Source organism: Chelonia mydas, chromosome 3, assembly GCF_015237465.2.
Source record: "Chelonia mydas isolate rCheMyd1 chromosome 3, rCheMyd1.pri.v2, whole genome shotgun sequence".
NCBI lineage: Eukaryota > Metazoa > Chordata > Testudines > Cheloniidae > Chelonia > Chelonia mydas.
Window position 1 is genome coordinate 52,458,212 of NC_057851.1, and position 25,283 is coordinate 52,483,494.

At 37.5% G+C, this 25,283-nt stretch overlaps 1 protein-coding gene across 9 annotated transcripts in view; it reads left to right on the forward strand.

The window, feature by feature from the left end:
• The window catches only part of ADGRB3 (adhesion G protein-coupled receptor B3), a 616,055-nt gene that overhangs the window by 251,242 nt on the left and 339,530 nt on the right, over positions 1-25,283 (forward strand). For 8 of the 9 annotated variants that reach the window (XM_043542447.1, XM_043542448.1, XM_043542449.1 and 5 more), the window contains 5 exons: positions 1,264-1,374; positions 6,959-7,120; positions 13,528-13,692; positions 18,348-18,512; positions 19,421-19,585. In XM_043542447.1, the coding sequence (XP_043398382.1) occupies positions 1,264-1,374; positions 6,959-7,120; positions 13,528-13,692; positions 18,348-18,512; positions 19,421-19,585 (768 nt within the window). Of the gene's footprint in view, positions 1-1,263; positions 1,375-6,958; positions 7,121-13,527; positions 13,693-18,347; positions 18,513-19,420; positions 19,586-25,283 lie in introns of those variants that run through there. The other variant, XM_043542452.1, reaches the window with a different exon arrangement.

The following is a 25,283-nucleotide window of genomic DNA, read 5'->3' on the forward strand; positions in this document are numbered from 1 at the left end:
CCTCCTTGCCTCATGGATCACCTACCTATGCCCCCTGCCTCCCAACCCCCACTGGGTTTGAGTGTAGAGATTCTGAGAGAACAAGGCTTTTCTATACACCTGTGAGGAAAAGAGGGGAACATGTTCCAGAGGCAGAAATACCACTTCCATGGCACAGGCAATCGCAGAGGGAGCACTGGATGAATGAATTTGTCCAAAGCCAGAAAGGGAAGTAGTGGCAGTGTTGGGATTAAAAATCAAGAACTGTTGGCTTCAACATGGAAGCCCATGTTATCCCACTGATTGTTATGCAGATTCCCCCCTTGAAATAAATGGGGAGTTCTGTTTAAAAATTGATGGCAAAATATAGCTCTGGACCTCACAGGGTATGTCTACACTGCAGCTGGGAGCATGCTTCCGAGCTGGGTAGACAGACTCACTCTAACTGGAGTAGACCTCGTCCATTTCTGCCTACCACAATCAGGTGCACTAAAAATAGCAGTGCAGATGTTACAATACGGGTGGCAGCACAGGCTAGCTGCCCAAGTACAAGCCTGCCTGCTCCCGGAGTCCATGCTCAGGTGGCTAGCCTGTGCCACAGTGTCCACACTGCTATTTTGAGTGTGCTAGCTGGAGCGGCGCTGGCGTGCATCTGTTTACCTGTGCCGGGAGGCACGCCGCCAGCTGCAGTGTGGACATACCCGTAGAGTCTTTATACTTGAGTGTTTTCCAAAGCAATGAAGGGAACAAACATGACTGTTGTTGAATTTGGTCTGTATAATAAGCAGTTTGTGGCCATTTTATTATGTAGCATTGGTACCATTCTCATGGAAAGCTGCTTGCCAGTCCATCAGTCTGAAGGATGTGTGCAGGAATGGGAGCTTTCTGCACAAGGAACTGGGCTCTGTCACAGAACAGCAATAATTAACATTGTCGTGGTAATTTTCTGGTGTGGTTTGCACTGATTTAAAATATAAGAATATAATGTCTCTATTTGAATAATTGTTTTTGTCTTGTAACATGCAGCTGAATTATAGTACAAGTGTCACTACATTGAATGTTTTTATTGTTTCTTACAATAAAGTCATGTTTAAAGTTCTGCAAACATGAATTTAAGTATAGTTTTTAAAAGATGAGTATAGCAAAATAAGCTGATAAATGCCATGATCATTTGAACTTTACCAGTAATGTCCAGGTATGTTTAGGAACATATTGCATGAGACAGTATGTACCTTTGAGAAATGTCTACACACAAGCTTTCATAAACCTTTATTCTGTCTTTAGAATTTGGAATGATGGGAGATCATACAATTAAAAGTCAGCGACCTCGATCTGTTCATGAGAAAAGGGTCCCTCAGGAACAAGCTGATGCTGCTAAATTTATGGCACAAACTGGTAATACATTAGTTACATTTTTCTATTTACTGTTGTTAATTTTAGCAAAGCCACTGCATGTTCCATAATCTTTTACTGCATACCTGTCAGTTTTCTAAGCTGATATTTTTGAACCATTTATTTATTTTTCCACCAGTTAAAGTCCATAAATAAAGTAGCTGAGAATTAGGTAGAACATATAAAAACATGCACTGTGAATGTGGATACTGAATGATTTAATATGAACATGAGTTTATTTAATAATTAAAGCAGGCTTACACATGAAAGACACAGTCCAGTTTAGAGATTAACTGTAGTTTACAGTGACCATATATCAACATTTTTCAAAAAATAAATGTTAAGGAAGTGCATTAGAATTTTAATATAAATAGAAGAACTGAAATCTAATCCCTTCTTTGGGCATTTATCATATTAATTAATTATCAGGAGACTTTAATGTGCATGTATTCAGCACTTAGTGTCCTTGGCCCAACATAATACTCTATTCTCTAGATTCCAGATTCATAATTGCTAAATATATAAATAGGTATGAATTCGATGTGCAAATTATCTAACAGTTTTCTGTCTAAGCCATATTTTCCAAATTTATTTTAGCAACTGCACCTTCTTCAGATAAAGAGAACAAAATATTACATAAAGAATCTACACCCAGCTCTTGTCTCTAAAACGTCAGCATTTACCAACAATTACCACACAATAGTATCTATGGATCCAATCCAGCTCCCTTTGAGGTCAAAATAAAGACTCCCATAGACTTCATAAATGGTGGATCAGGTCCTAAGATACTGAAGTCCTGTCCTGTTCTAATTATAGGGTAATAACAGTGCATCTCAGATACAACTGTGTTGTAATGGTTGGTATATGCTGACTCTTTAATGTGCCCACTTTACTGCATTCTAAGAAATTACTGCATCAGAAACCTTGTGCCACATAACCATTATATGGATTTGAAACGATGTACACTGTATTCCATAGATACTAACCTAGAAGATTGTCTGCATCTTTCCTACATAATGCTTCAAGTTTAATATTCATTTTAGTAAATGAGCTATGATTGCATTTAGTGAAGTTGCATGTTGACTTTCTTAGATGTAGAATGCTTTACACTTTTAACAGATTTTCAGAAGTCATATAGTAAGTAATGTAAACATAAATATATAAAAATCTATAGTGATCCGGTTTTATAAAGATTTTAAAAGACAAATGGTGCTGCCCTCCCACCAGTACCCGGGACTGCTTTTATGCATGAACCCAATCGACAATACTGGAAGATGCCTGCAGTTATATGTCAGGCATAAATGGATGAAATTATCTCAGAAGTTCCTCGGTTTCATACAGTTGTTGTTTAGGCACAACGGGAGCTTATTACTTACATATTTAGTTCAGACTGATGATGTCAGTTTCTTATTATTTAGACTAACCCTTTTGATTTAATGCCGTTTCTTGATTTCTTATAATTACCCTAAAAGATTTCAGAATCTGTTTTAGCTTCTTATATAAACTAACTGTAAACCTACTACTGAACAGTAAGTATGCATCCATTTGCAGTGCATTTTCTATGGCTTTTAGAGAATTGCCTTTCAAATGGACCACCAATACCATCTACTCTGGAAATATGGTGACAACAAAGTGGGATATGGAAGTTCAGAATTATACAGGCTTGGTTTCCAAGCTCCTGTTTAGAAAGCACGTGAGATGCGTGTGCAGAGAATACAAATTCACATGCGTAGTTCTAAGGACATATCTTTTGCATACTGTAGGGAACTCATTTTAAATAATACTGTGTTCTGTTTTAGAACAGTGTTACTAATTTTCATCTTTTCATTTTGATTTTCCTTTGTAGTGATCATTTCATCTTTTCATTGTAATGTATTCATTTTCTTGTGATAAAACTAATGTGATATCTTCTTAAACAGAAGCACAGGGGTTTACTAACATACTTCATAGATTTACTCATACACTAAGAAAACGAGTGGAGTTTTGAAAATGGAAATCATATAGATTTCTTTCGGTTTATATCATTTCTTGTCATTTTAGTCTGTTTAATTATTTTTATGTAATAAAGAATCATTAAAAATAACTATAGTGAAACTGTAAGCATGCCTTTTTCATGCAATGAAAGGGCAAAGACACAGCAGAAGTACAAATTGCATTCTAGGAAATGCATATTGTGCTGGAAAAATAGTTATGAGAAACGTTCAGTACTGTTTTGCGAAGACTGGAGCCAATCCCTTTGACACCAAAAGGGTTGGATCAGGCCTAATATGCAGTACTAAAAGAAAGTGTTTGAATGTGTAGCTGTGTACAACATAAAAAAAGCAGTACAACATAAACAAATTCAAATAAATAATTTCATAATTGAATTATCCTATATTTGTTATTTTTGTGTTCCTGAAATTATCCTTTCTTTCAATGTTATGGGATTTAGAATATATAAATGCAGGTAAGTGTTTCACAGATCAATGAGACATTCCAGACAGAATTTTCTCCTACAGGTCTAGCAACTCAGGAAAAAGAAGGATTGTTAGTTTGTTACCACTTAATTTGAGGTCATAGGTTTAACATGGTAGGTATAAAGTAACTAACAGCTAAAGAGAAAACAGAGCATAGACTTTTTCTGTAATATTCAGAGGGAAAACAGAAAAAAAACCAGGAAGTGCAATCTGGGATTAGGCAGAGAGTCAAAGCCTGGGCTTAATCTAGAAAAATTTTAGTCCATATTTGATAATATAAAGGACATATTTTTCTAGCAATTACATAATGTGTCTTCCCCATTTGAAAAATATTATCAAATAAATCATGCTTCTTTGAGCAAGGATTAGTAAAAAGTAACATGATTATGCAAAAGGAATGGAATATTTTGTGAGACGAATCTGTTCTTTATGTTTCCTAATCTCACAAAAATTGCCATTCCTTGTGCATGACATGTCACGTTACTTCTTAGAGCTTCAATCCAGCAACCACGTAAGCATGTGCTAAACTCTGAACATCTAAGTAGTCCCATTGCCTGCAAAGGGACTACTTGCATGCTTAAAATTCATCACATGCTTAAGTGTTTTCTAGATTGGGGCCAAGATATACTGTTGCGTGGTACATAGATTCTTCAAGGCTTTCAATAAACAGTTTTCATCTTAAAACTCACTAAATACAATCACATTCCTTAATACTAAACTACTACTTTTGTCCATTACATTGAGAAGGTTAAAAACAACTTTCCCCAGTATAAGTTATCCAATAGTTTTAATTTTTTAATACTGCATTCTGCATTTTAATAGCAGTGCACTGTCACCAGGTCTGTGTGGGATAATGGGTAATTTGCATTCAGTATATAAGACTATTTTACATAATGAGGAACAAATTGAGAAGCATTGCTTTGACTTTTTGTGCTGTTTGACCTTTCATCTAAACCACTTTTACAAAGGCAAAGTCAAGTGTCAAAGCGGTAGGAAAAGAAAGAAACTAAAATGAAGGATTTGCCTGGAATAGAAGTGCTACTACAATAAGTTCTTTTACTACATTCTTCACAGGGACTATAGTGTATATTGTATAATTCTAACTTTTACAGTTACTGGTTGCTTATAGAATAGTCATACCTACTACATTACTTCCTCTGATCTCAACGCAAGTCATGTAACAGCCTAATCAAAATCATAAATGACACACAAGAGAGATTATTAAACAATAAACATGCTTAATTTTCTACTTGATCCTTGTAACAAATGAGTGTAATGCTTGCAAGGTTCACATTTTGTGAGCTTTCACACCTTAATAAACCTTAAGTAATTGTCATTATTCATAGATGTTTTTGCAATGTTCTACAATTTTATGAAAGGCTAGAGGATTTGTATGTTTTAATTCTAAACTGTTCTGGCTTAATACTGAATAAGTGGCACATTGTGCTGTGCTTGGTTTCTGGGAGGCTTTGAATATCCTTAGGATTCCTGTTTAATGGAGTAGTGGAGACCAGACATGCGGCAAAAGTGATGGGCTTGCTTTGTGGAGAGAAAGGGGCAGGCTGAATGCCCTGCTACAAGAGCCTGGTTTCTGGACAAATCACTATATGACATTTACAGTAGTCAAGGAAGACACTACCTGAGTCTTCCTGGCTGCAGAGTTTTCGTGATTGCTGCTGTGGGCAAAACCTTGGAAGAATAGATAAAGATAGAGGGATACAAACAAGATTTTTAATTTTTAATAATTACTTCAAGATAAAAGATCATGGAATGACATTGATTTTTAAATATAAGTTCCAGTTTGTTTCAGAAGGGACTTAGGTTTAAAATCAATGGCCTGATAAGGTCCATGGCATTGTATTTTACAGTTAGCTGAATACGATTACATGATTGCTTACAGAGATTGTTCAATGAATTTGCTTCAGCCAGGTTCATACTCTTTCTGTATTTTTCTAGCATGAATGCCTTCAGATAAAGAATTTCAGAGACACAAGTGAAAATGAATTTTAAACACCCTTGCCCAAGTAGTCATACCAGAATGCCTGTGCACACATCAGGTCAGGGAACAGAAGTAATACCATGTGGTAGATTTCACCACTAACAACAAATAACTCAGCTCTGATAGGAAATATTCACAAATCAGACCCGATTTTGTCACCGATGCTCATATTGAGTAGTACCTTGTGCTAAGTAATCCTATTCATTTCAGTATGATTGCTCAAAGACTAAGGTAGTACACGTTATGAGTAAGAATAGGAGACTCTTGTTTTTGGTGATAATCCATAGAATAAAAAGAAGTCAGATATTTTTAAATAACAAATGCATTTGAAGATATTGCAATCTCCTTATACATATTCTTTGAGCAGAAATAGCAGATATATTTGTTGGCTAAGTAATTCACTGTAAATTATTTGTTCTATTAAGTTATGACTACATAACTCCATTGAAAATAGCGGTAATTACTGTATGCAGTAACAGTTTCTAGAGCAGCAAACAGTTTAGGTCATCCCCATATCAAAGGCTAGTAATGAAGCACTATGATGAAATATTAAATCAAAGTTCTTAGCCCACCATTCAGCTTAATAGTCTGTGTAGCTACAGTAAAGTGCTGAAAGATTCTTTTTTGTTTATGGGTAAAATCAGAGGGTCAGGAATCTTCTCTCAAATGCTGCTCTCACCCAAAGGGAATTCAATACTTTTCAGTTTGTTTTGTTTTTAAAAATTTGACTCTGCTGTCATCATTCCTTAAACTATCATCTAGTTTCCTTCATTTTGGAGAGATAAATACAATCAGTGAAAAATAAATAATTTTTAGCTATGAAAAACTAGACTTTTCTGTTGTTTTAGTGTGCTAAGGGCAGTATTGTTTCTGGAATGTTGAAAGACATTCTAAGGAAGCTGTAAATGATGCCAAGTGGTCAAATTGGTTTTTCTCCAGCTTTTAAGTGTGTTTGTTTTCTATTCATTGAACATTTTTCAAAGGTGCTTTCTTTCCATTAACTTTTAAGTTTATTTTAGTTTGTTTTATTTGTCTTTAAATTATACCTGCATGCCATAATAAACTTTGGCAAACAAAAGTCTTGATTAATACTCATGACAGTATTCATGTTTGTTTGTTGTCTTGAATACAGGTGAATCTGGTGTTGAAGAGTGGGCCCAATGGAGCACATGTTCAGTTACTTGTGGTCAAGGGTCGCAGGTGCGAACCAGAACTTGTGTATCACCTTACGGGACACACTGCAGCGGCCCTTTAAGAGAATCAAGGGTTTGCAATAACACTGCCCTCTGTCCAGGTAGTGTTAGCAGCCAATCAATAAAATTATGGATGTTATTGAACTGTATAATGCTAAGAATTTCAAACTATACCTTTTTCTTTAAACATGAATTGCATAGAAGCACTTTAATTAGAATGGAAATTGTACTTCTTATTCATCTGTGAACTTTTATTTTGTAAGTGATTATTTCCTGTTTCAGAACAGCCAAGGAACTGAAGAAGAATACTTTTTTCCTTCAGTTCCAGATTTTTTAAAAAAATCCTTGTATCATCCTTTTTTTGCTTGTAGGTTTTCTGTATTCTAGATAAAGGAGATGGGGAAAGGCACAATACAGATTGCACTTTTAGGGGAAGAAATCCTGAACACCAACACACTAAGTAGATGTAAAAACTCCATTGATCAGCAGTGGTGGTGAAGTTAACATATCATCAGACACTGCATTTGTTTAGCCATTTAGTTTGCTATGGCCTGAAGGATGAGAATCATTCATGAGATCATGAGAATGTCCCTTGTGGAATTTCCTCTACATTCTTCTGTCAAGGAGGGGTAAGATTTACCCATCACATGAAAAAAAAAAACCCAAGAGTCTGGCCAGCAAGACCCCTGATTCCATGAGCATACAACATCAGGCACATGGCCACCTGTATAGAAGCCCTATGCTTCCACTACAGTTCTGGACTTCCTGCAGTAATACTCATGCTCTATTGGCTGTCATTGCCTTTGGGGTATGTCTTATAAGGGGTGGGATGCAGCAGAAAAAGAACAGAACTATAGAATAGACTATATTATTTTTTCTATGAAATCTTTGCAGTCGAAGACTTATGTTCTTCCCTCCAGGTACATGCATTCTCTAACCTTCCTGCAACACAGGAGCCCAGGACTACAGAGAGCTGTCTGCAGGTTATGAGGAAAGGCAATTGATTCTTCCCTTCCAAGTAGGGAGGTGGGACAGATCCAGGCACAGAGCATACTGGGGCCCTACGTAACTGGATAATGATTTGTAGACTCAGTCTTCTACAGTTATCTTGTGTTAAAGACTTGCAGTTTCACCCTGGTAGAGGGGACATGTCAATGGTGGTTATTCCTATACAGTTTGTATATCAATTTCTAAAATGTTTTGGGAACTTTTGAGATGAAAGGCATTATAAAAGCACAAAACAGCTTATCCAGTAAACAACTAATTTAATGAGAATTATTGTCAACCTTTGATAATTTTACACTATGTTCTAGATAGAAAATTCCATATGAATTGCCCAATATTTTATGATGTAGGAACCCCAGAACAAGGATGGAATGGACCATTTTATATGTGTCGATACAAGAATACCTATTATTTCCAGGAGAGATTAGGATAGCTCATTAAAGAACGAAGGGTGGTATACATTGTGTAAGAACGTCTCTTGATTTAAAAATAGCAAAATATGAAGGAAATAATAGCAATCTACAAAAAACAATCATAAGTCTATTTAAAGAGCCCCTTTTGAACTGCATGCACGCACATAGCCCAGAGCTCAGATTTCTGACCACTATCATGGTCCTTCCAGCACTACCTGAAAACTAATGTGTAACCTCCCTGCAACTGTTCTGTTATTTTCTAGGATAAGTTTATATGTAGTCTCTCTTCTCAAGAGTCAAAAGCCTTCTCATTCAAAAACCAAACCAAACAACCCACCATTATTACCATGTGATGCAAAAGTCAAGTAATTTATCATCCAAGTGCACAAAAATAATTCTTAAAGAATGTGATTTTAACACACTGTAAAAAGATACACACACAAAATGACCACCTAATTCTTCAACAACATTTACCAGAGTAGCCAAGGCTTCCCACCTCTTGAACTCCAGCCTCTGGCCATAGCTTTATTATTAGGACTTCCTATATCCAGATACCCGTGATGGGTAATGGTTCCCAGCTGTCACTAGCTATCCTGTGTAGAGATGAGATGGGAAATGGATTTCCCATTGCTCAAATATTTTTTGAGAGTTGGAAATTTGTTTCCATCTCAAAATTGGGATGAAAAGTCAAAAATCTCAAAAATATTAATGAAATGAAAAAAAATTCTTGTTCCACGTTGGTCAAAATGTTACATTTCAATTTTGACCTCCTGCCCCCCTTTTTAAAACCTTTTTTTAGACTAATTCACTTTAATTTCTTGTAGGACTAATCCTGCAAACATACTCCACATGGCCAAAGTCCTGCACCTATAGCCCCACTGACTCCAATGACACTCTACATAGCTGTACATGGACACTCTACATGGACTATACAGAGTCCAGCTCAAAACAGCAGTTTGCAGGATCAGAGCCTTAAACCTTTACTTTTCCAGAAAATGACTCTTGAAATGCTCAGATTGCCATACAATTATTAGCATGTTTGAACACCCTCTGTCCTCAATATATTCCCTTTCTCAGGGTTACCCCTGGTTAAAGCAAGACAAAACAGTTTGTTGGCCAGCAAAAGAGAGGGGGATGGGGAAACAAAACCAAAGAAAACACTAACTTGTATATACAGGTACTGACTTGTGTTTCCGATTCCATTCACCTCTACCATCCATGCCAAGCAGTTAGTGGATACTATAATTTAGAACAAGCTTTTGCATCCCAATAAATACTATCTGGATAGCCAACTAACAGCTCCCATGCCTCATGTTCACTTTGATCACAAAAAACATACGAAACATTAACAATACTGTCTTCTGGCTGTATAATCTATGAATGCACAGTATCCTGGGGAATGCTCATTGCAGAATGTGATGCATCAAAAAAGGCCAGTTTTGAGAGATGTAACAATGTTTCCTCATTAGAAATGTTGCCCCCCAAGAAATAAAAAAGTAATACACAGTGAGGTACCTGGGATGTACCCCAAGCCCCTATCCATGAGCTTCAGTGCATGGACTCTCCCTCTCCCTCTTAGACTTTTAAATGGCTAATATAGAAAACAACTCACCTCCTGATCGAGGATGGCAGTGCATTTTCAGTCACCATCTCTTTATATCCCCCAAATCCTTCTCCCTGATATCAGTAAAGTGCATTTACAAGTACAGTAGTGCTACTATCTTTGGGAGAGCTTTGAGAGTGGTACACACTAGTCCCACTATTATCTGATGGTGAGCTGGGCCACAGACTGGTTTCTTAACATGGGTATTCCAACTATTAGCAAAGCTACTTGACCAGTGATTTCTATGTTTTTTCCTCTGTTGAATGTCATTTCTGTTTATGATTAGCATTGAAACAACACCTTGGGGAATAGTAGTTACTCCCGATATTGAAAAGAGAACTTTTCTAGTTAGTTTATGAAGTAACTATTTTTTAATTCTTTATAATTTCAATAACTAGTCACTTTTGAAAATGTTGGCCGAAATCTAATTTCAGCCAGAGCACTCTTATTTCATTATATGAGGTTGTTAAGCCTTGTGTCGCAGAACATCATTGGCCAAATTATCTTTTCTTCTTTTAACACAGAGTAAAGGAAGGTATCTTAAGATCCAGCAAAAACTACCAAAATCTCTTGGAAGGAGGGTAACTAGGGTAATCTGATGCCTCCCCTCAAACCTTACAGAAGTCGCATACGGTGAACACTGTGGGTTTGCACTTCAGCATGTTTAAGCCAGGAGATGGCGGGACTAGAGAATAGCCACTCTGCATGAACTATTTTCTCAGCGAACCCATGGGGAAATACACATATAAACCAACATTGACCCTGTCAACAATTAGTTGGATACCAAATAAAGAAAGATTATGTGGAGCTAGTTTTACCACGGAAGACTTGCTTTTGAACCCACAGTTTCTTTAATATAGGAGATGGACCTAAACCAGAACAGAGAAAAGGTTGGTTTAGCTTTGAACCCTGAGATCCAAACTCAGCTACTGTTCTGGCTCTTGGTCAGACTCCAAACCATAAGGAAACTATTTTAGAGTTATGGTTTTGTTGCAGTCAAAATTTTGCAAGAACTGTCTTGTAAGATTTTTGGCTCAAGATGCTCATGCAATACCTTTGAAGAACAGCTCATGAGAATTCTGCAATTTTGAAATGAAATCTTATGGGGACAATTTACAATATTCTGACATCATCAAAGCTAAGACTATCAAGCCTAAACACTAGCCCTAACCCTAATGTATATCAAAAACTGAATAACATTCTCTTAGCCCATATCTACTTAATACCAAGAGCTTTCCCATTTAATATCTTTTGCAATATAATGAAAATTTACCATTTATTCTTAACTTGACCTGGAAGAATTGGCTTTATAAGTTTTGTACTCTTTGAAATGATCATTGTTTCAGCATGAGCCTCTTGTTCAGCTATAACTGCAGCAAACGAAATTATTCCATTGTTGCTGTTCTTAACAGCCCTCCAGAACCTGAACTGACGAATTGGTTTCTCATGTTCATCTGATCAAAAGAATTTTGATCCTTGGGGTCAGGGCTGGATTGAAAATGTAATGCATTGCCAGTGCAAAAGTGCTTCAAATGCTGTGGTTGAATCATAACATCTCTCCATGAACAGTGCCTGTTGTAGACAGATGAAATATAAAGGCTTAGGCAAAAATATATTTATCAGCTTATTAATTTTCAGAAGCTTTGGCTTTCATCATTTAACTCCGTTGTCAAGGTTAATCAAGGTTTTTAAGATTAATAGACTAAAATCTGTCAATTTAACATTCACTTAGAATGCTCCTATTTTTCTGCTAATGCAATGCATATTGATGTAATATTTAGATGAGAAAGTTGATGAAGCTAGCAACTCGAAACATAGGGTGTGAAATAATAATGGTATTTTGCAGACCTTTTGTATCTGGCCAACTCAATAAGCTTTCAGCAATAGGGGACTCATGTTGATGAAGAAAAGTAAAATATCTACTTACATGAAGCTAGTCATTTCTTGTCAGAAATTGTCTTCTCTAAAGTTATCTATAAAACTTTCAATCTCAATATATCTTTGAAAAATACACCTTGCTATATTCCTAAGAGAATGAAATTCAAGCTCTCCACGGGTAGAACTCCCATTGACATTGCATATCATTTCATGATTATGTCCAATAAGGCAAATCCAGTCTCCACTCTACTGAGATTCACCTGGTGGTAGAACCAGTGTGGTTTTGCTGCACGAGAACACAAAGGCTTTGACTGGGGTAGCTGAGCAGGGATTTGTGACCCCTGGACAGGAGAGAGCCAGGTCCATGGAGGTTCCCTAAGGCAATGCTCAAGGGAAAGTGAGGACAAAACCAGAGAATCTGTCACTGCTGATCCTCAGCTCCATGCCATGGATGTGTTGGGGCTGTAGCACACCATTCCATCTCCCTAGACACTCCATGGCCTGTTAGGGGGGATTCCCTGCAGAGACAACTGAGGTGTGTGTGACACATACCAAACTTGCTGCTCAGGATGGATGCTAGGTCCTTGGATTTTATCCGACATATTCTTAGATTAACTAGAATATAACTAAAACATTCTTTGCAAGATTTCTCTCTTTAAAAGGTTATTCCTCTGGAACTGAGTTTTTGCAGAATTTTGCTAATTATTTATAGTGTGCTTTTTATGTGGAATCATCTCAAATTTGACTCAGATTCTTCTTGAAAAAGAAATGCAATGTAAGGGTATCTAGGCTAAGATACGATGTATATCAGTTTCTTCTATATTGAAAACAATGAGGAAGAATGCTTGCTATAGCATTCCTTATTTGTTTTGTGAAGTCATTGTTTATATAAAATATTTATGTGTATATATTTATATCATATTATAATCTCAGAAAGTAATTTAAATATTCTGGTCAAAAACTCTGATGTAGAGGGGCATGCATTATTAAATCTGGTCATTCCCCACATATTGTCATATCAGGAAATAATGCATAACTGAGGTTAACCTGAAGAAAAACATTAGGACCATATCCTGTCATGATACTTGCCATATCCTGTCATGATACTTGCAAGCTGAGGTCCTTAAGGTACCAGAGTCACAGACTAAGAAATTACTATATTTTCAAAAGAGACTAGTGATTTTGGCTGTCTGAGCTTTTAGCCACCTGTCTTGAAACACCCAAAATGGATCTGATTTTTTCATGTGCTGACTACCTGTCCACTAAAACTCATACCCCTTTAAAATGTCTCTAGCTGGGCACCCACAATCACTAGTCACTTTTAAAATGTAGGCCATACTTCTTACAATTTTTTCTTTAGTTTAATTGTATTGAGATTAGACTAACTCATAAAAGATCAAATAAAATTTGTCAAAGCTCAATGTAGTATATGGAGAATAAGATGTTATTTTAGTCAACTGAATTTCTAAAGCTAATTTGTATATGCTAATGATGCAAACTTCTAAACACTAGTTTTTTTCTGATGTTGGGCAAAATAGTCCCTTTTAGAATGTAGTTGTTTTTATGTTTAATCTTCTATGTTACCGGTGTCCTGTTTGCTTTGTTACAGTACATGGAGTTTGGGAGGAGTGGTCACCTTGGAGCTTGTGTTCATTCACATGTGGTCGAGGCCAAAGAACAAGAACAAGGTCATGTATACCTCCCCAGTATGGGGGAAGATCGTGTGATGGACCTGAAACACAACATAAACCTTGCAATATTGCTCTCTGCCCCGGTGAGCTTGTATAGTAACTATTTGCTCAGCTACAGTAATTAAGTGTAGCTTGTTTCTGACTTGCTTTATTATTACGTATTGTGCACTTGAATATTTGATGAGCAAAGTCTTATAGGTAGGAAGTATTATTATCATCTGTTATTGTGGTAGTACCCAAAGGATGCAATCAGGATTGCAACTCCATGGTGCTATGTGCTGTACAGACACACAAAGACAAGGTCCTTCTCTCAAAGAGTTCACAATGTAAACTTATCCTGCACTGGGATGTGCTATCAAGGAGCCCTGTATCCATGTGGAGTCCCATTGATTTCCAACAGATTCTGCATGATGTGGGATTCTGTGCTAGGGGATCCCAGTGCAGGAAGGACACCTAAGAAGACAAGCAACATACCAAAGGTAGGAAAAAGGGGAAACTTTCCAAGTGTGTTCATTTTGATTATCCATTATGTACATTTTAAATATACCTTGCTAGGTGGTCTTAATAATAATAAATAAGTACCTTTTAATTTACACACAGTACATGTCACACATTTAGAAATATTAGAAGACAAAGATTTTCTTTCTAATTATTTATATTAGTTTATTCACCTGTGCAGAGGGAGGATCAGCACAGATTTATACACCATTTTAATTTCATTTAAAACCTAAGCACTTAAATGGTGCATAGATTTTAAATTGGCCTTTCACACTGAAATAAAATAAAATAACTGACTTTATTACAAGCCACTTTCTTCGTGCAATTTAAAATGTCTGTGGATTGATTGTGATCATTTTTAACCAGTATTTTTACTCTTTACAGAAGTTATATCTGTAAATGAAATGACAAAATTATCTAAATAATTCCATGAGGTTTTGCTTTACAAATACTCTCTCTTAAGCTTTTTCTAAATCAGTTTAATCCTAGGGCCTTCTGCAAAAAAACTATTAAAAGGGGATGGGCCACTGTAGTGCATGCAGTTCTGGTCATGAGTTTTGAGTGGCATGCAGTACAACGTTGCTCATGGATAAACTTGCTGCAAAGACATGAATCATTGAATCCAAACTTTGAGAAAGATTTCATGACTAGAGTGAGACAGGTAGCAATATCACATACATGTCCATAACTGGAAACTTCCCATCAAAGACGGTGATGTTTGCATTAAAGTCTAAGTTTTGTTGAAAAGTCATTTCCCTTAAGAGGTAACATACGTCAGCTTTCTTCATTGGCCTGACATAGCTTGCCAGCTACCATTCCCCAGAACTGTAACCTGATAATTAGGAGTCAACAGTCTCTTTTATGCTCTGACATCATTTTGTAATCTACAGTTATAGGTGTTTCCCAACACAAGACATGTGGAAAGCCATTTATTTTGCTTTTCTTCGGTATGACAAGATATTATGGAGACGTTTGTCCATTAACTCTATGCAATGGTTTGAAATATCTGATTTTCACACCCCATATTTTTGGCAGTGAAAATTGAAATTTATTTGCAAAATTTAAAAATAAATAAAATAAAATGAGAAGAAAACGTTGTGTTAATTCAAAAAAATGTTGCCACTCTGAAAATGATAACTTTTGAGACTGTTGCGTTAACAAATAAACAAGAGAGAAATCAAAGACTAGGGCATCAGGTCCCTATAGAATTAGAAAATAGATTCTCCGAGGACCAGACCTGTAACAAGTTTCAATTTTTTGTGCCTCTTTCTTGTGATTTATTTAATTTTGCCAGCTGTTCAATTTTTTCACACAATCTGGTTCTGGTAACTTGAGCCTTTTGGAAGACACACAAGCTGTCATCATCATTGTGAAATTCACATGGGTCTACACCACTGCTTTCACAGAGAGAAGAACAATATGTGAGCAGGAAGAATGCAACCCTAGCACATTTACATGAGCCTCCAGAAAAGTACATAATATCATATATGAATCTCAACTGAAATTGAGGAAGTGAGAAATACCAAATAGGAGTAGAGATGGTGCTACTATAGTGTGAAATTCACTTCTGTGCTGAGGGAAAACACAAGGAATGTGCCTCCTCCTGAACCTCCAAACATTTAAACTGTCATAGTAGGGTTTATGTTGGACTTATGTGGTGCATAGGAATTTTGCAGGCTCTCTGCACAGGAGTGAATTTCACCCACAGTGATTACATGCCTGTGGATCATTTGCCCTTTCCTGGCATAACAATGCAACATTTAAAAGTAGCGGCTCATTGTTACTTATTGTCTTAAGCAGCAGCTATAATGTGCTTGAACAATATTCAGTACTACAGTCTGAATCATCATGCCTGGCTCTCTGCAAAGGAGCTATTTGATGGTGTATCAGAAGGTGAGTTTACAGTCCCATGCTTCTATTTGCTGCAGGTAATAAGGGCAAATGGGGGTGGTACAGCAAGGACAAAGGAGAAAGAGACTATAGGATAAAAACAATGCAGTAGGGGTCTGACCTATATGGTACTGAGTGCCATCAACTCCCATTAATTTCAAAGGTATACAATTGCTTTCAAAACCTTTAATTTATCATCACAGCTTCACCTGCCTTGCCCTAAATAATAGTACGTAGTAATGGGTAACAATGAAGAAAGAGGCATTAAAATGTAGTTTCCATCATGTTTTCCTCTTTGGTAAGGCTTCATGATAAAAAGATTAAAAAAAAAAAAACAGTTTTCGTGCCTGGAGAGGCTTCAGTTTTCTGCTGAATAGGTTGCCAGGCTCTACTGTCTGATATAGACTTCTGCCCATAGAAGAGGTGCAGAGCCCTTGTATTAAACAGAACCCTGAAAATAACACTTTACCAAAAACCAGAAGAGTCCTCCTTTGCAAACTATTCACCAGCTGTATCTCATTGGTTTGTGAGATACTGTTTATTTTTACTTTGAGGTCCTGGGAAAGCTGTGGTTCTCAGATGCCACTACATGACTGACAAACTGGCAAAGGTTCATTTTTAATCTCAGTTTTTCACCGTATAGAGTGTAACTTTAGCGCCCTCGTGGCCAAGATGGAGTCTGCTCTGCAGGTAGCTCTGGCCAAGAGAAGGCATGCACAGGAATGCAGCAGGGAAAGTCCCTTCCACCCCAAGGGCACCTGTTCCAACCCTCCCAGAATGAACACACACACACCAGAAGAATACAATGAATATAGGAAAGGGAAATGTTTATTTACAGAGGGATGAAAGGAGAAAAACAACAGGGGGGAATATAGAGGGAGCGGTAAAACAGGGTTGCATTCAACACAAGGCCCCATGGGCCAAGTGGTACCACAGTCTGAAAGGGCAGACACCGAGCAATATGTCTGCAAACCGAGTTCAGGAGTCCAGGGAAAAGTTCCAGTCCAGTGGTGAGTCTTGGGTGCTTCTAGTCACCTCCAGCCACTGTTCCCTCTAAGCTGTGTGCGTGTGCGCATGCACACAGATCCTAAACCCCCCACACACGGCGTGCACAAAAATTTGCACAGAAGCACCACAATTTGCACAGAAGACATTTTTTGTGCACACGGCCTGTCAAAAATTAGAGGGAACATTGTCTCTGACGCCAGTGAACTTTCCCCAACAAACCCCTCCTGTGCCTTCTTCTGCCACTCTCTGCAAAGCTACACAGAGCAACAACCTCCCCACTTAACTAGCTAACAGCATCCCTCCTTGTTCCCAATGCAAAGTCACAAGCCCCAGTAATCACAGCCCCATACACTCTGGGCAGCAGTGATACTGGGTCCAGCTCCAGTTTGTCCTTCTTGGGCGATTCCTCCCTGGCACAGTGCTCCTCCTGGCTCCTGTTCTGGGGTATCCCCGGTCAGCCGCTCTGTCCCTCCCAGGCTTTGGGCAGGTTCTTGGTTGCTTCACTAGGGCCTGCTTGCTGCAGCGCTTCTCTCTGGAGCTCCAGGCACACATCCCTGTTGCTCTCCCCGCTCTCTCTGCTCCTCTTCCTGCAAACAGCACTTCCTCCTTCTGGAACAATCAGCAATTTCCCCCTCAGGAAAAAGATTTAAAGGGGCCGTGCTCTCTAAACCCCAAGGGGGTTACAAGAGAGGTACAGATGTATTTAGTTTTAATTTAGTGATTTGACTTTCAATAATTTTGTTTAAGAATTCTGCTTCCTCTACAACTGTTGAGATCACAAACCCCTAAAACACTGTGCTGCCATCCCAGCACTGCTTTATTTTTGTGATTTCTCTATCTTGGAGAAGTGAAATGAAGACTCTTGAAGTCAAGGTGGCCAGTTGAAGTTACTGATTTACAGTTGTGTTGTTTTTAAGTGTACGTGTACTCGTAAGGCCAGATTTTCAAAGAAGGACAATAGGTGAATAATAGGCTATTGCCAGCTAAATTTATGAATTCGTATTGGGTAATGGTTTGCACAAAGAATAATTGCTGTTAGTCAGTGTGAATGCAGAGTTTTGATTGGCATGTTTAGTAGGTTCACCTGCTCTGGAAATGTGACCCAGTGTATCAGAATACAGTCTGTACAAACAAAACAATCCCCCCACAAACAAGAAAACACCAATAATGTAAATGCCATTGTTGTAAGAAGTTTAAAGTGATGCTTTCTGGTGCAATTTCTGTCTTAAAAATAGTTTTCAAAGTGCAGATGAAATTGGTTATGATAAAACTAACCATTCTGTTACTGCATAGATTTGATGGTAATGTTGGCTTGTTTGTCTTTTATGTGTTGCTGTGGTAGTTGATGGACAGTGGCAAGAGTGGAGTTCATGGAGTCAGTGCTCAGTGACGTGTTCCAATGGCACGCAGCAGAGAAGTCGACAGTGCACTGCGGCTGCTCATGGAGGTTCTGAATGCAGAGGTCCTTGGGCTGAAAGCAGAGAGTGCCATAACCCAGAATGTACAGGTAAGTAGGATCCTCTAAGGTGAAATGATTCATGTGGAAAAATCTGACTTAGTGCAACATTCATGTCATTAATTTGCAATTAAAAAGAGATCTAAAGCCCCAATCCTGCTGGCCCGCATCATTTAGGCTCTAATCCTACAACTTCTCTGCGTGGGCTGACCCTGTGCCTGTCTGGGTCCCATAGACAGCACTCCGTCTCCTGCACTGATTCATTTCTGGAATTGGGGCCTTAATCCTTACTCACATAAGAAGCCTGTTGACGACAATGGGATGTCAGTAAAGTTGAAAAAACTGGCCTCTGAAAGGCTGGCATTCCTATGTGTTAGCGTTATAAGTATTTCTTTAAAAACAAGTATGTTTAGAAATAAAAAGTTGAGAACTAGAAAACAATGCATTTCAAGAAACAAGAAGAAATTGTATATAAAGGAACTAATTCTTGTGTGAGTAAATTATACTTACACTTAGTTTAAGACTGCTTTACTCTGCCAGGGCGTGTAAAATCTGGCCTTTAAATAGCATATGGGGGATTTTTTTTTATTTTAAAGCATATTTTATTGTGCTGTTTCTTACATACATATGTATACAATAACAAAACACAGTACATACAGAGAAAAGAAAAAATACAAAGACGACAACATCCATGTTCAGGCTTCAGAGCAGTAGCTTAACTCAAAGCCTAAGTGCAGTGATTTTTTTTAAACTTGAGTTGTGATGCACTGAGGAACAATTAAAGAAGCCTGATTTTCAGAGGCACCAAGCACCTACACCTGCCACTGACTTTATTTTTATTTACATGCATGAATAATGTTTGGAGCCTATCTATAGTGAACAAGTTTGAAAATTCTGGCTTTAATAGTTTCTTACAGTGCAGTCTGTCACAATTCTAATAATGACATACCTCCAAACAGCTAACGGTCAGTGGAACCAATGGGGTCACTGGAGTGGATGTTCCAAGTCATGTGATGGTGGCTGGGAAAGGCGAATAAGGATTTGTCAAGGTGCAGCTGTGACTGGGCAACAGTGTGAAGGAACTGGTGAGGAGATCAGACGATGCAGTGAACAGAAGTGCCCTGGTGAGAAGCAAATATCAATACTATTATTGTATGTAATTCAGTGTGGTTTCTCACTGACATAAATCACTTTAATATATTATATTTGAGGTAGGATCAATACGTAAAAAGCAATCTTCATAAATGGTCCTACCATGCCCTTGATCCAGACAAGCAATTGCTATTTCTGTCAATGACTGTGGACACTGTCTAGCCCAATGAGTGCTTAAAGGATGAAGTATTTTTTTAAAAATAAAATTATAATGGAAAAAATTGAAGCTCCCAGAAAAACATTTCATAATATAGGTGCAACTGCATTATTTTGGGGGGGATAATTTGTTATAGAAAACATCACTGACAATGCAGCTTCTGAGAAGATTAGGTCTTTTTGGTTTGGTTTGGTTTGTAATTCACGGATTCAGTCTTCTTCTTTTATCCTCCATACAAAAGGCCTCTATGTCGTGCAGCTGGGGCATCCAAATGGAATGAAGATAAGGGGGTGGAGGGGGAGAATGAACTCTACTGTAATGGATAGAATGAATTAATACTGTATGTGAGCAATATATTATAAAAGGAAGGTGGTTAAAATGAAAAGGACGTACATCTTTCCAATTTTACTATACATATTTAAACACATTTTGCAGCATATTTTATGTTGTCCTGCTCACATATTTAAATCTTCCTGGGTGACACTTAAGAAAAAATTTGGGCTACTACTAAAGTGATGACTAAGCAAAAACAGCTGGTGAATACAAATTTATCTTTCTATATTTATCTGTGTGGAGGCATTGACCTGAAGCAGAATAATCATTACCAGACAAATACAAGATAACAAACAGGGGCTATGTGGTCTAGTGATTTTATGTGCTAGTCCTTCATGCTGGCAGTCTTGTGTTCTAAATTCTGAAGAGGGTTATGATAAAGTGAATCTAGCAGTCTCTTTCACCCCTGAACAATTCCACTTTGCGTTTCAGTGCTTGCATTCTCGGCTCTGGAAACACGGGACTTGAATGGTAGGGACAATGCAGGTCAGGAATTGGCGGGCTTATCAGGTCTGAAACCTGTGTTCTCAAACCCACATATTCCTAAGAAGCAAAATCTGTCCCCTGACACCAATCCCATCCCCAAGAACAGAACTTAAAATATGAAGATAAAACTATGAACTAGAACAACACGTTCCAACAGCAACAAAGGAGTAATTGTAGTTACAAATCTAAAATAATATTTTAGAGTAATTAACTACATGCAAATGTTCTCTTTGGTGTATAGTTTTAATATAATCTACATTATTTGAAAAGCAATACAAAATAACTATGCAGTAATCATAAAGAAATACAAATTTTGACATAAAATATAATTTTTCCAGAGTAGCGTTGCACAGTACACTAAAACAGGATTAATGTGAATCTTCTGGATAAGCAGACATTCAGATAAACCAGTCTCGACCTACTAAATATTCTTTAAATCATTTGCATTTGTGGAATTAGAGGTAAAACCATACAGCTACAATCCAATTTTCAAAGATTGCCACCTGCTGTTAATAAAATATTTTACAAATGTATTTACAAGTCAAATGCACTCAGAGCATTATGTGCTGTTCACTAAATTTGTTTACTGACTTGATTCACCAGATCACAATCAGCATGCTAACAGGAGTCATCATAACTTAAAACTTTTATCAAATGATAATAATGATGCAGGAGATTATACACACATTTATAGAAGTTTAACGATAAATTTGACTTAACTGTTTCGAGGCAGAGTTACTGTTCATCTCCCAGTATAGCTAAGATTTAAGCAAAGATACTGGGAAATTAAAAGAAAAGTCAAGGCTTCAGTATAAGAATGACTCTGTACTTACCTGGCCCTTTTTTCTTTCAGACATTTTGAAATATAGATTAAAGAAAGTTGCCAAAATCACGAAGGAATGATCATCCTAATCTAGCAGTTTTTTTAATTTAATGTTTCTTTCATAGCCAGTAAACATTGTACAGAAAAGCAGCACTAAAAATGTTTGTGTCTAATTAGTTTCTCTTTTTATGATAGATGATCATCAAGCATCTGACAGACACAAAAGGCCTGATTCTTCTGTTATTGACATTAGTTTTACGCCAGTGTTACAGCCAGATCTTCTACTTTTGTATATAATTTTTACCAATTTACACAAGCTAAGGATCTGAGAAGGGTGGGAGGGTCATCTGGGCACCAGTAAAGTGGCAGCTCATTCCCAGAAGGAGCTTTATGAAGACTTGCAGCCACATGACTGGGCCAATTCAGAGAGAAGGGCCCTTCAAATGAGCCAACCATGATCAATGGGAGGGAGAGGGTAGGACAAAGCCCATGCTATTACCGAAGGCAATTCTCATCCATATGAGCATAAGATGCCATAAAGAAGGGGACACCTCTTCACTATGCTGGCCAGCCTTATAGGGATGCCTCATCTCCCAGTCCAACCAGTGTCCCTTCCCCCCACATCAAGAATGGAAGAGTAATCTAATATATCAGATTTTTGTTAACACATTTCAGAAGTGCATCTTTTTTCAGACAAGATCAGATCACAGGAGCCCATTTTCAAATGATATTTATAAACAATGTAGCCTTCATAAATTTTCGTAGAAAAATATAATGCCTTTCCTTTTTGATGATATCTTGTGTTCAGTCAGTGTTAATTTTGGTTTTAAGTTAATGGAAGCTCCTATAATGTTTTTTCCACAGTGTTTTTATATTTATGCGTCATTCAGTTTTTACTCAAAACAAATCCATCAAATTCACCACCAAGTGCCTCTTCTAAGTAAGGGAAAAACATAACATATGAATTGCTTTGACTTGATAATTAATGGAAGGGATGACCAGTTATTTTCTACATTAACCTAAAGATGACAGAACACAACTGCTTCTACTAAAGAATAGCTAATGCTTTCACACAAAAGATAATAACATAAGAACTGTCATGGTGGGTCAGACCAATTGACCATCTAGCTCAGTACCTGTCTCTGACATTGGCCAGGACCAGAGCTTCAGAGGGAGAATATAGAACAGAGCAATTCTGGAGAGATCCATCCCTATCTTCCTCTCCCTGCAAAAAAAGAGATATCAACTTTTTATGATAGCGTATGAGAAAAGGGAAAATATTTTAATATCATTACTTATTTGATGCCAATGCTTTAAGTTTTGTTTAGATGTGGAGACCTGATAAATTATCTCCAGCTATACCATCTTTTTTACAAGATTTGTGAAAACTATGCTTCGTTAGTTTTGTTAGGGGATAGGGCACTGGACCAGGACTCTGGAGACTTGGGTTCTAGTCTAAGCTCTGCCACTAATCTGCTGTGTGACCTTGGGCAAGTCACTTCACCTCTCTGTACCCGTTTTCCCTTCCCATCCTTTGTCTGTTTTGCCGATTTAGATTGTAAATTCTTTGCAGAAAAAAATTACTCTGTGTGTGTGTAGAGCACCTAGTACAATGGGGCCCCAATCTTGACTAGCGCCTTTAGGTGCTACCATAATACTACTAATAAAATAATACTGAACCAACCTGCACTACTGTCACTATGATCAGTAGGATAAAAATGAATAAAGATATTAATAAGCAAGGTTAGGTTCTAGTTCTTGACTTTAATGATCAACAAAGTGTTTTAAGCCATCCCGAATTTAGAAGTGCAGATACTGAGTCCCATAAATTCCCACTAAAGTCAGTGGGCAAAATTCCAGACAGGCTGAAGGTGATGCCATTTATCAATACATTGATAGGTATACTTTCACATCAGCTTTTAAAACAGACTTTGGATATGCAGTAAAAAAGAATACCACAGAAGACTGTTACAAGAGTTTCCACTGTACCAAGTAACAAATATGTAATAGTGTTTGTAGAATGCTTTGAAAATTATACTGTATAGCTGCAAAATAATTACTAGATAAGTTACACTTGGGAAAACTCATGCAATTATTAGAACTGGTCGAGAATTTCATGATGAATCTTTTTTTCCTATTAAATGTAATTGTTTTGAAAAAAAATTGTTGAGAAGAATTCTCGGGTCCAGGATGGAATTTCTGGTCAAAAAGAGAGATCCACCCACTCCAGAATAGTAATAGCCTGGTGGTTAAGGCTCTGCCTGATTTAGAAGATGGAACATAAGATGGGGTCAGATCAGTGGTCCATCTAGCCCAGTATCCTGTCTTCTGATGGTGGCTGGTGCCAGGTGCTTCAGAGGCAATGAACACAACAGAGCAATTATCCTCTGTCATCCAGTCCCAGCTTTTGACAAGCAGAGATTGAGGAGCACACAGAGCATCGGGTTGTGTCTCTGACCATCTTGGTTAATAGCCATCGATGGCCATATCATCCATGAATTTCTCTAATTCTTTTCTGAACCCCATTATCGTTTTGGCCCTCACAACATCCCCTAACAAAGAGTTTCACAGGTTGACTGTGTGTTGTGTGAAGAAGTACTTCCTTATGTTAGTTTTAAACCTGCTGCCTATTAATTTCATTGGATGACCCCTGGTTCTTACATTATGTGAAAGGGTAAATAATAGTTTTCCATTCACATTCTCTCATGATTTATAGACCTCTCTCATATCCCCCCTTAGTTATCTCCTTGTGTCTCCCACAGCCAAGTGAGTGCCCTAACCATTGGGTTGTTGGTTATTTTGTGGTGGGGGGGAGTGGGGCTCTTGTATTTTGTTTTGTTTTTTTGTGAAAACATTTGGAATATCTCCATTTTGTTTTGCATTGGAATTAAACTAATTTTCAAAACCTTGAAATTATTCACAAGACAGAATTCTTGTTTACTGGCCAGTCCTAGTAATTATGTATTTATTTCACTTCATATCATTACTTTGGGGCAGCATAGAAATCTCTGGTGTTCCAATGCTCTGTCTGGAAAGACAGGGCTGACTCACATCTTATAGTACCTACCAGTGCTGTCTCCAACTTTGCTTTCACAAAACACTTTGAACACCAAGAGCTCAACACACTGGTGGCATAAGGGAACATAAAGGAGTGCATTTGTGCCAATGTGGACTTGGGCCCTGAATGTATTGCTTTCCAAGAATCCAGCTAAAGAACATTTTGGCTGGGTTCACTAGCAGTGCAAATTTCCTGAGCACAATATTTGTCTCATTTTAATTAAATTCTGACCAATACATCTCACGAAAGGGAAAAATTGTAAACACACTAGAAGGCATTAGTTTGCAAATTCATCCTAAACACAATAAAGGTTTGGAGAGTAAGTGGGAGCAAGCCTGTATAATATGTATGTTGACAGTTTGTGGTTTTTCAGGCACAGAATTGGTTCTGAATGCTATAGAAGTATGTGAATGATTTTCACTATTTAATTTCAATTGTGAATTATTGTTATACATTCTGAGATGATATTAGACTTTGTAGAGAATCATTCATATACTTCTATAGCATTCTGTATTAAGAAAGCACCAATCATAATTTTTCTTTTAATATATTCAATGGATAGCCTCACTTGCATGACACTTTTTAAATTTATATTTTGCTCATTGGGCCAGCCCACGATACAGCTCACTTCCATCTCAGGGGGACAACGGCATAGATTCTTATTCAGTAATCTTCAGAAAGGTATTAACAAAATAATGCTTGGGACTGTCTAAATGCAACTGACATAAATCTGTCACCATTTTAGTTAAATTTATAATGAAGGGCTTATTAAAATATAGGATTAAAAGTTATCCCAGATCAAACAATGCAGGT